The sequence below is a fragment of the Psammomys obesus genome, unplaced genomic scaffold, assembly GCF_907164565.1.
Source record: "Psammomys obesus unplaced genomic scaffold, mPsaObe1.curated_primary_1811, whole genome shotgun sequence".
Taxonomy (NCBI): Eukaryota; Metazoa; Chordata; class Mammalia; order Rodentia; family Muridae; genus Psammomys; species Psammomys obesus.
In genome coordinates, this window is record NW_026588752.1 from 4537718 (window position 1) to 4548965 (window position 11248).

At 47.8% G+C, this 11248-nt stretch overlaps 1 protein-coding gene across 2 annotated transcripts; it reads left to right on the forward strand.

Annotated features, from left to right (window-relative positions):
• Positions 1-461: 461 nt before the first annotated feature.
• Nmral1 (NmrA like redox sensor 1) lies at positions 462-10025 on the forward strand. Of its 2 annotated transcripts, XM_055604476.1 has the most exons (6): positions 507-816; positions 2346-2584; positions 4982-5231; positions 5837-6027; positions 8389-8587; positions 9772-10025. In XM_055604476.1, exons 1-5 carry the CDS (start codon positions 777-779, stop codon positions 8566-8568), a joined length of 900 nt encoding a protein of 299 aa, XP_055460451.1. In that variant the 5' UTR covers positions 507-776; the 3' UTR covers positions 8569-8587; positions 9772-10025. The 2 variants fall into 2 exon arrangements, with proteins under 2 accessions (XP_055460452.1, XP_055460451.1); XM_055604477.1 differs by lacking the exon at positions 9772-10025 and having other exon boundaries at positions 462-816; positions 8312-8467.
• Positions 10026-11248: the final 1223 nt, after the last annotated feature.

Sequence of the window (11248 nt, forward strand, 5' to 3'; positions counted from 1 at the left end):
GCAGATAGATGTTCCTGTATTTATTAAAATAGCAATCAAGTCAGGTGTGGTACCATCACCGGTGAGGCAAAGCCTGGTCTACGTACTTCCAGGCCAGACGACTACATAGTGAAACATCGTCTCTAATGATGATGATTACCAAAAGCATTTTATGAGTATAGGCCACTGTTTTACAGAATGTAGATCTCGTCAGCCACGCATGGTAATTATCCTACCTCTAATCCCAGCACTCTGGAAGCTGAGACACGTATTTCGTCTAGCAGAATCCCCACCTCCCACCCCCACGACAGTCACCTGCCAAGTGCCCTCGAGCCAAAAGGGATAAGCACACCTAGAGCCGTGTGCTCAAACCCGGAGCTTTAACAGCGGGAGCATGAAGGGAGGAACCACCCGGCCAGCGGGCGAGGGGGAGGTCAGGTTGTGTGAACAAGAGTAGGGACAGGACCAGAACCGCAGACGCTCGGAAGCCTGGCAGCTGGCCAGCCACACGCAAGGCGCAGCCCGGAGGGGCTGCGTTTGGGTAGCCCGGAGGCATGCGCAGGCCTGTATCCACCCCTCCCTACCCCCGTGTTTAGTGGACTCTGCTGTAGCCCCGCGAATCCCGCCAAACCCCATTCTCTCCCCTTTCTGCTCTTAGCCTTTGTTGTGCTCCGGAACCTGCGAGCTGAGGTCCCGGACAGCATCTCGGAACGTGTTCAGGGACCGGACCGCTCCGCCCTTCGCCAACTCTGCCACCCCAGGCCTCTCGGATTCGTGCTCCTTGGGCCCTGGACCCCATGGCCGATAAGAAACTGGTGGTGGTTTTTGGAGCCACAGGTGAGAGAAGCAGCCCTGGCAAGGTCTGCGGAGGCCCTCCTGCTTCTGACTTCAGAGTAAAGGCTAGGATTAAAGGCGTGTGGCACCACCGCCTGGTTGAGTGATTCTTCATAGAGATGAGGCGTATTTGGGTCCAGGACACACGGTGGGTAGAATTAGAGAAAAATGGTTACACGATTCAGTGATTAAATTAAAAATAATTTTTGTTCCAGCTGGCATGGTGGCACATGCCTGTAATCCGAGCATTCGGGGATTCAGAGGCAGGCAGATCTCTTTGAGTTCGAGGTCTGCAAAGTAAGTTCAAGACACTCAGGGGCTACCCAGAGACACCTATCTGGAAAAAAACGAAACAAAACAAAACAAAAAAAAAGCATTTTGTTATGTATTTATTCCTTTGTTGCTTTCTGTGTGTGTGGTGCTCAGGATTGAATTTAGGGATCATAGATTCTAGGCAAACATACTACGACCAAAATACACCATCAGCCCTTGAATCATACACCTTTAAAAGGTAAAGACCGGGGCTGGAGAGATGGCTCAGAGGTTAAGAACCTGACTGCTCTTCCAGGGGTCCTGAGTTCAATTCCCAGCAACCACATGGTGACTCACAACCATCTGTAATGAGATCTGGTGCCCTCATCTAGCGTGCAAGCATACATGCAGACAGAACACTGTATAAATAATAAATCCTAAAAAAAAAAAAAAAAAAAAAAGGTAAAGACCTACTGGTCTCTCCATCCCCACTTAAGAGGCAGTAACTGGCTAGCTCCTTGGTGCACCCGAGTAAAATCAAGCTTGCTTCCAGTTTGGCTAAAACAAAATGCTGCTTGCCAAAGACCCCCGGCTTCAGTTCCCAGCATCCATATGTGACAGCTCACAACTGTCCGTAACTCTAGTTTTAGGGGACCTAATACCCGCCTCTGGCTTCCGTGGACACCAGGCACAAATGTGCTGCACATAACACATACAGGCGAACTGTCATAGACATAAAACAAAGGAATCCCAGAGGAGAAAGTTAAAGTCTCGAAACAAAACAAAACATAAAAAAAACTAGTAAAGAAGCTGACTGTGGTAGTGGGTATCTTTAATCCCAGCACTCAGGAGGCGAGGCAGATGGATCTCTGAGTTCAGTGCTAGCCTCATCTACATCTGAGTTCCAGGTCAGCCAGGGCTACACAGTGAGGTTCTGTCTCAAAACAAAACAAACTAACCTCCAGAAAACCTAAAAATAGTTTAAAGAGACTCATGTTTCTTGGGCGTTTTTTGCTTTGGTGGAGCAATCCCTTCTAGGCTCGCTCTCCTCTGTCACTGACTCTGGCAGTTATGACCCAGAGATTCTTTTTTTTTCAATTTATTTCATTTTATTTAATGTGCATCAGTGTGAAGGTGTCAGATCCCTTGGAACTGGAGTTACATACAATTGTGAGCTGCCATGTGGGTGCTGGGAATTAAACCTGGGTCCTTTAGGAAGAGCAGACAGTGCTCTTAACTGAGCCATCTCTCCAGCCCCTTCTTTTTAAAACTCTTTACAGGTGCCCAAGGTGGCTCGGTGGCACGGACATTGCTGGAAGATGGGACGTTCAGGGTTCGAGTGGTAACAAGGAACCCTGAGCAGAGAGCAGCCAAAGAACTAAAGCTCCAAGGTGCTGAAGTAGTGCAAGGGGACCAGGATGACGAGGCTAGCATGGAGCTGGCGCTGACTGGAGCTCATGCCGCCTTCATTGTGACCAACTACTGGGAGAAGTGCAGTCAGGCCCGAGAAGTCCAGCAGGTAAGGGTGTGAGGAGACCAGGGCTTGGTTTAGTGTGTCCTAGACAAGGTGCGTGGGACCCAGTTGATCAGGAGGCAGCTTTGACTTGACAGGGAGGACTGAGCACTTCAGGTCCTGCTCTTTTTCTTGTTGCTCTTGATAGAGGACACACCTTCTGCATACCTTATAAACCCTTGTGGGATTTGTAGTAAGTAAATGTGCTGTGCTATATAACGTTTATTATTTGCCTTATGATTATCACAGCGGTGTTATCTAGCCCACTATCACAAATAATGAGACACAGACCCCTGTTAGACTTATAATTGCCTTATTTACCTTGGGCCAGGCAGAATTCCTACCTATGCTGTCTGAATCCCCTCACCAGCCATCTCCCAGCCCCCATCCAATGCCATCCTCCTTAGCCATCCTATCTTCCATCCATAATCTTATAAATACTTGCATTTATTCTTCCTCTGGGCCTTTTTACACCATTGGAGTCCTTCCTCCTGGCCCCACTTGGTTTCTTCTCCATGTTAACCCATTGTAGTATCCTCCTTCTTCCTCTCCTCCCATGATTCCTCCTGGGATTCTCCAAAGCCACACCTACCCCATTCTGTCCTGCCCAGGTATAGGCTCAGGCAGGTTTACACAGAGGGCAATAATACGCATCAGACTAAACCATGCAACAGGAACTAAACCACATACATACCACAGCACATGGGACAAAGATCTTGTCGAAACAGATTTCTCTTCTTAGTCCTGGGAAACCCCTGTGAGCTCCCTGTGGCCATGAGAACTATACTCCAGGTAGTTCAGAACCACAGAAATTGTCTAATAGTTCTAAAAGTTGGAAATCCAAGTTGAGGTGTCAGCAAGGTCCTTAGTCCTTTCTAATGCTTGAGGAAGAATGCTTCCCCAGCATGTCCAGCTTTTGTGGCTCTAGGTATGCCTATGCTTGTGTCTTATGTCATACTGCTATCTGCTTCCATAGTCTCATGGCTTCTCCTTGTGTGTTTTATTTTGGCAGAGAGGGGTGAGACCAGGTCTTGCTATGTTGCCCAAGTGGGCCTGGGAACTTGTGATCTTAAATGCTAAATTTATAGATATATGCCATCATGTCTGGCTCTGGCTTGTTTTTACATTTTTATTATTTGTTTATGGTATTGGTTTTGTTACTTTTTATTTTTATTTTTGCTGTAAAGAGGACACCATGACCAAGGCAACTTATAAAAGAAAATGTTTATTAGAGCTTATGGTTCCAGAGGGTTGAAGTCCATTGTGATCATCATGGTGGGAAGCATGGCGGCAGGCAGGCATGGCACTGGAGTAGTGGCCTGATCCATGGGCATGAGGTTCAAAGAGTGTTACCTGGGAATGCTGTGAGCTTTTGAAGCCTCAAAGCTCATCCCCAGTGACACACCTTCTCGAACAAAGCTACACCTCCTAATTCTTCCCAAACAGTCCCACCACTGGGACCAAGTATTCTAATATCTGAGCCTATGGGGACTGTTCTCATTCTAACCACCACAGGTGTCTTGCCTTTATTTATGTCTGTGAATCCTGGAACTGGAGTTACAGATGGTTGTGAGCGGCTGTGAGGGTACAGGGAAATGAACCTGGGTCCTCTGGAAAAACAGCCAGGCCTCTTAACTGATGAGCCACCTCTCCAGATCCTGGCTCACTTTTAGGAGAATATTTATTTTGGATTTAGGAGTCGTGTGATTAATTTAGGATGATCAAATATAAAGACTCTTAATTGTACCTACAAAGCCCCTGTCCCCAAATCGTCACACTCACAAGTTTGCAGGGGTTAAGGTATGGGCATATATTTTGGGAGGCAGCAGTTATATACCGCCAACTTTCATGGCATGGGTCATTGTTATTAACCAGTGGGGTCACGACGGTTAGACCACCTGTCCTGGATCGCACAGCTAGTTCATCTCAGCCCACATGAACCTGGGTGGCCCGTGTGCCTAATCATCAAGCTGTATATTCTCCCAAGATGACTTTGAGCCGTCCGATGAAGTAGTCCGAGTCCCACAGCCACAAAGATAGGATACACACATCAAAAAGGCTTCTGTGCCCTTCCCAAGGCAGATCTGCTCCCTTTTCAAAGTTTTCAATTTTTTTCAGACGGAGTCTCATGTAGCTGAGGTTGGCCTCACTTTCCCCTAGCATGCATAGTGGTCTGTGGTTGAAGAAAACCCACCATGTTAAAGATGATCCTGAATTTGCAAACGTAGCATCCTGCCGAATGTGAGCATTATTCCAGAGCAGAGGGCTTCCTTGTGATGGGTGGATCTGGCTCTTAGCATCACAGATGGGCAGCCATGGAGTTAATCCAGCAGTAGGGGAGGGGAGTCAGGGACACATGCCCTTCCTTTTACCCTTGTGGTCTCTCCTTTCCTGCTTAACCAGGGTAAGCTTCTAGCAGATTTAGCCAAACGCTTGGGCCTCCATTATGTGGTCTACAGTGGCCTGGAGAACATCAGGAAGCTGACAGCTGGGAAGCTGTCAGCAGGACACTTTGATGGCAAAGGGGAAGTGGAGGAATATTTCCGAGACATCGGTGTTCCCATGACCAGTGTGCGGCTGCCTTGCTATTTCGAGAACCTCCTTTCCTATTTTCTGCCCCAGAAAGCTGCAGATGGAAAGAGCTACTTGTTGGGTAAGTGCCTTAACCCCCAACATAGTGAAACAGTTTTCAGCATATGAACTAACAGCTGTGGCCAAGAAAAGTAGGATTGTCATCAGATCAGTCTGGTCTAAGCCCAGGCTCCTTGGCATTAGGCTTGACACTGGGCATGTCATCTATTTTGGGTAGACCTAGACTTTATGTGCAGTGAAATGGGTTTAACACTGGTCTCTCGGCGTAATGAGAAAACCAGCCAGAGTTCTTGCTGTTCTCAGAACAGGAAGCAGAATATGGAGATGGTGACTGCTGTCCAGTTGTAAACAAACTGGCTGTCCTGACCCAGCTTGGAGGGAACCTCAGCCAGCTAGTGTTCTGTTGGCCACTCTTTGCCCACTGTGAATATCACCTTCTCTGAGGATACAGGTGTTGGCATGGACTTTGGGAGTCCTACCTACCCAGGGAACAACAGAGCCCTGGCAAAGACTTGGTTTGCAGAACCTGAGTACTGCTGGCACCATACAAAGATAAAGACTAACAGATATGTGTGGCTGCCCAGAGGACTGGCTGCTGGGAAAGCCAGCTGAAGCGCCATCCCTGAGGAACTCTGTTCCTGCTGTCACACTTACATGTTCTCATAGATTTGCCCATGGGCGATGTCCCCATGGATGGAATGGCTGTGAGTGACCTGGGCCCCGTGGTGCTCAGCTTGCTGAAGAAGCCAGGAGAGTATGTGGGGCAGAACATTGGGCTTAGTACCTGCAGGCACACCGCAGAGGAGTACGCCGCTTTGCTCAGCAGGCACACCGGCAAAGCTGTACACCATGCCAAGGTGGGTTCCTCCCTCCCCGGAGCTGTGGCACCCCAGCTCTTGCAAGATGCTAACTTCCCAAACGGTTATTTTTTTGTTGTTTGTTCTTTTGTTTTGTTTTTGTTTTGAAACAGGGTCTCACTCTGTAGACCAGGCTGGCCTTGAACTCAGAGATGCACCTGAGTTCTGGGATTAAAGGTGTGAGCCACTATACCTGTGGGTCTCGACCCCTTGAGGATTCATAGCAGTAACAATGAAAATAATCTTAATGAACCAGGCACAGTGGCCCATGCCTGTAATCCCTGTACTCAGGGAGACAGGCAGTCGGATCTCTCTGAGTTCAAGGCCAGCTTGGTCTACAAAGCAAAGCAAGTCCAGGACAGGCAAAGATACACAGAGAAACCCGGTCTCAAAAAATTAAAAAAAAAAAAAAAAAAAAAAAGGAAAAGAAAATAATCTTATGGTTGTTGGTCACCCTAAGTAACTGTATTAAAGGATCACAGTATTTACAAGGCTGAGAACCATTAATCTAGAGCTTTCTACCCTTCAAAGCAAGGTTTAAGTGTAAGCTCATGGACACAATTAATGTCCTACTGTTCCTGGGAGCTTACATGTCAGAGTAAGTTTTGACCAAAGGGACAGACATTTCCAAGAATGGTCAGTCGAGGTCCAGTTAAGGAGGGCTGAAATCTCAGGGTCTGTCAAGCTCCTAAGCAGGGTGTGTACTGAAGCAAGAACTGCAAAGATAGATTTGCCCCTTATATCTCCTGTCCTCTCTGTTGACCCTCAAGATTCCTGTCCAGGCCACTGGGTACACCGTTTTTGATGTTTCTCCTTGCTGTTACGAATCTAAAGCCTGTTCATTAAAGACATTCTGGGAGAGCTGGGCAGATTTCTGTGAGTTCGAGGCCAGCCTGGTCTACAAAGTGAGTCTAGGACAGACAAAGCTACCCAGAAAACAACCAAAAAAAAAAAAAAAAAAAAAAGAATTCTGGAAAATACCCACAAAACTCCCCCACAGACCCAAGCAGAACACCAAGGGGAAGTGGGGTCTGGGGAGCAGATCCAGGGCTTCTGGCTTCAGAACCTGGTTCCAGCCCTTAAGGCTAGCATGGGAGCTTGGGCACATTCAATGACTTTGTTGTTTGTTATTTTGAGACAGGGTTTCTCTCTGTAGCCTTCGCTGTGCTGAACTTGCTCTGTAGACCAGGCTGGCCTCAAACTCACCTGCCTCTGCCTCCCCGAGTGCTGGGCCTACAGGTGTACACCACTGTACTGTGCCTGGCATCAGTGACCCTTGTTTTTCCTGTAAACAGGTGTATTAATAGTATCTACTTTCAAGTATTGCTGTAAGAAATAAATATGATAATGAACAGAACTTCCTTAAAAAAAATTTTTTTTTCCAAGACAGGGTTTTTCTGTGTAGTTCTGGCTGTCCTGGAACCCGATCTGTAGATGAGGCTGGCCTCGAACTCAAGAGATCCACCTGCCTCTACCTCTGAAGTGTTGAGATTAAAGGTGTGTGCCACCACCACCTGGCCCTTTTTAAATTTTATGTGTATAGGTATTTTGCCTGTGTGTACATCTGTGTGCCACTTGGATGTCTGGTGCTTGTGGAGGCCCGAAGAGGGCACTGGTTCCTCTGGAAATCAAGTGTGAGCCACTATGTAGGTGTTAGGATTGAATCCTGGCCCTTTGGAAGAGCAGCCAGTGCTCTTAACACTGAGCCATCTCTCCAGCCCCAAGCTTTTTTAGTATAATGCTTAGTGCCTTAAAAAATGTGCATTTGAAGCTACGAGTCATACACCTTTAATTCCAGCACTCCAGAGGCAGAGGCAGGCAAATCTCTGAGTTCAAGGCCAGCCTGGTCTACAGAAAGAGTTCCAGAACAACCAGGCCTACACAGAGAAAGCTGCCAGGGACGGGGGTGGCTATAATTAAAATTAGTTCATTAAAGTGCGCTAGGTGGCCATGTGGCTTTAAAGAGGTGGGACTAATCCAGGACTGTGGAGGATCTGAAAAGCACAGGAGTCCAGGTTGGGTTTGGGAGAAAAAAAGAATAGTTTTGGCTCATTCAAAAGGAAGTGATAGTGCTGATCTCAGCTCTGAAAGGCAGTGATGGCTTTTTATCTCATGACCTTGAAAGAAGTCTTTAAACTAATGGGTGTCAGGTAGCCTGTGAGGAGCCATAGTTTCCATGCTTCTGGCTTCCTTGTTAGTGTTCACAGGGGCTCACAGGACCCGAGGTGGTGACTGCAGGGCCAAAGCACTGTTGGGTGACACCTAGTCCACCCTGGTTTCCCAGAACTCGGGGGAAGCTAAGGCTGCCAGGCATCACCACGGCTGTGGAGGAGGCAGACATGGTGGGTTCTGTGCTTCCAGACAACTCCTGAAGAATATGAGAAGCTTGGCTTCGTGGGGGCCCGAGACTTGGCCAACATGTTCCGCTTCTATGCCCTGAAACCTGACCGGAACATTGATCTGACCCTGCGACTCAACCCCAAGGCCCAGACTTTGGACCAGTGGCTGGAGCAGCACAAAGGGGACTTTGCACAGCTGTGACCTTGAGGCACTCTTTGGGGTATGAGAAACTCGGCCATCCTTTTTTGTGTACAGTTTTGTTTTTGTCCCTTTCCCCCCTAAATTAAAACCATTGTTCAGAAATGGTTTCTCTAAAGAAAAGGCCTCTGATTGTGGACAGTGAGTTAGTGTGGCAGCTACATGAAAGTAGGCCCTGATAGCACAGAAATGCCAGTAGGAGGCACCAAGGAGGTACGAGGGCTCAGCTGGATGTAACAAGTAATGGAGTACTTATTCCACCCTGAGCCCTGAGAAGAGTCTGAGCACTGTGCCAGCATGGTCCACAGGGACACAGCCAGCCAGGCTGGGCCACACGCACCTGTGGTTCATTCTGAATTGAGGACAGAAGATTAAAATAAGAGATGACCAGGTCCCTTGTCTTTTTTCTCTCTTCACCAGGACTCTGGACAGGTGTTACCAAGCTAGAAATAACCTTCAAAACAGGTTGGGGGGTGGGGGAAGGTGAGGTAAGAGAGATGACTCAGTCAAGTGCTTACTGTGCAAACATGAGGCCCTGAGTTTGGAGATCTAGCAGATGTGAACCTGTAACCCCAGAGCCGGGCATGGGGAAGCCAGAACATCTCTGGCGCTCTCTGGCTGGCTAGTCTCACTTCAACCAGTGAGCTCCAGCTCCAGTGAGAGCCTGGTCTCAGAAAATAAGGTGGAGCATTAAAGACATCCAACATCAATTTCTGGCCTTCATACTCACACATGCATATTACCTGCACACATGCGCACACCCACACAAAAAACATGTACACAAAAAACATACACACCAATACAAAAAGAACAAATAAAAGAGCCCTGGCCACTGTGGGGGTGAGTTAATGTTGCCTGTGGCTAAGCCCACCACTAGAGGTGAGCTTACCTTTTATTTGTCTGTTTGCTTTTTCTATTTGGAGACAGGGTTTCTCTGTGTCGCTTTGGCTGTCCTGGACTTGCTTTTTAGACCAGGCTAGCCAGCAATCTGCCTGCCTCTGCCTCTGTGAGTGTTAGGATTAAAGGTGTGCACCACTGTGTCCAGCTGGGTCAGCTTACCTTTAATCCTTTTAGAGGGAGCAACAAGGGCCCAGAAGACCCAAGTCACTTGCTGCGATTTCATGGCAGGTCTGTGAATCTGCACCTGTGTACGGGCTTGTCCGATCACTAGTACGCTAACTTTCTACTATCCTTCCCTGACATCAGACTCCTCTAGCGGGAAAAGGAGCAGTGGTCCCATCAAAGTCTACTGTCGACTCAAGTGAGGCATCTCCTTGACAACTTACTGAAATTCATTCTATTGTCGACTCTTATCGGAGGCATCTCCTTGACAACTTACTGTGCCATATCCAGAACATGGGATAAACAGAGAAGTTATGCTGTTTGCCTGGCCTTGAACTTGGATCCACCTGCCTCTGCCTCTACTTCCGGAGTGCTGAGAATAAAGGTTTATGCCACTACTGCCTAGCTGAGAAACTTATTTAGTAGGAAGGACACACACACTCACCAAAAACAAACTAACAACAAAACAACCAACCTGCTAAAGACCTCAAGCTGCAAAGAACATAAGGAAATAAACAGGTAGTTGGGGAGTCAGGGGTTAGGATAGTGTATAAAATTAAGAGGTAAAATTGAACATGAATACATAAGGCCCTAAGTTTCATCCTTACCACCGAAAAAAAAAAAAGAAAAGAAAAATTGAGGGAAGAGCCTCATCACTGAGGACAGGATTGGCCTTGGGAGGTAGTAGCGACGCTGAGGTCTGTGGGGAAGGGCAGAAGCCATCACAGCAGAGTAGAAGGGAAAAAAGAGTAACAAGTGGGGGCTTCTGATCTGGCTGGGTCAGGAGAACACAACAGTTTAAATGTCAGCATCACCTAATCCTGGAAAAGCCTGCCAAAAGCAAGGTCCAGAGTGGACACGCAGCACCTGCCAGCTCCTCAGCATGTGGCTGCCCCTCCCCTGGTGTCTACCTATGTGCTGCCCACCTGCTAGGCTGTAGTGAAGACATGGTCAACTCACTTGCGCAAAACAGTGTGGTAGCACCTCAGGTTACCCTACATGTGGTCTGCTACACCAAGCTGAAATCCTGCTAACCCCATGCCCTTCAGGCTAGTTTGCATTCCCCTAAATGGTAACCTGCGTGACAGGGCACAGGAGGAGCACCCAAGTTGCACATGAAGTTAGTGGAAAACCACATAGAGTGCTCTCCATGTTGTTTGTTCTGTGTGCCACAAACTATCTGTACTGAACACAAAACACCTTGTGTTGCAAACCATTTCACCAAAAGAAGACAATAACATAACTTCATTTTCCCATCTCCTACCACAGTTCAATGGTAAGGCATAGGCTCTTCCTCTACCCTGGGTACTTGACATCAAGTTAGCCTCTGTGACAGCTGCAAACCTTGGGCTGTGTGCATGCCTTTAATCCTAGTACTCAGGGAGGCAGAGGCAGGCAGATCTCTGTGAGTTCAAGGCCACCCTGGTCTGCAAAGCCCTCCCTTGAAAAAACAAAGGGGTAGCAGGGGAAGATGCTGAGGAACCAAGCTAGTACCACACACAAGGGACAACCAGTTCCCCCAGGGTTTCCTATAACCCAGGATGGCCTCAAACTCACTGTTACTGAGGCTGCCTTCAATTCTTACTTCCATCTCCCATATGCTGCTCCTGCATTTTGTTTT

Bases quoted from the DNA above. Each gene is read 5' to 3' on its own strand.
- Nmral1 (XM_055604476.1), top strand. From the start codon at position 777: ATGGCCGATAAGAAACTGGTGGTGGTTTTTGGAGCCACAG. The intron at 817-2,345 runs GTGAGAGAAGCA...AACTCTTTACAG, and splicing joins GGTGGTTTTTGGAGCCACAG to GTGCCCAAGGTGGCTCGGTG. The intron at 6,028-8,388 runs GTGGGTTCCTCC...CTGTGCTTCCAG, and splicing joins AAGCTGTACACCATGCCAAG to ACAACTCCTGAAGAATATGA.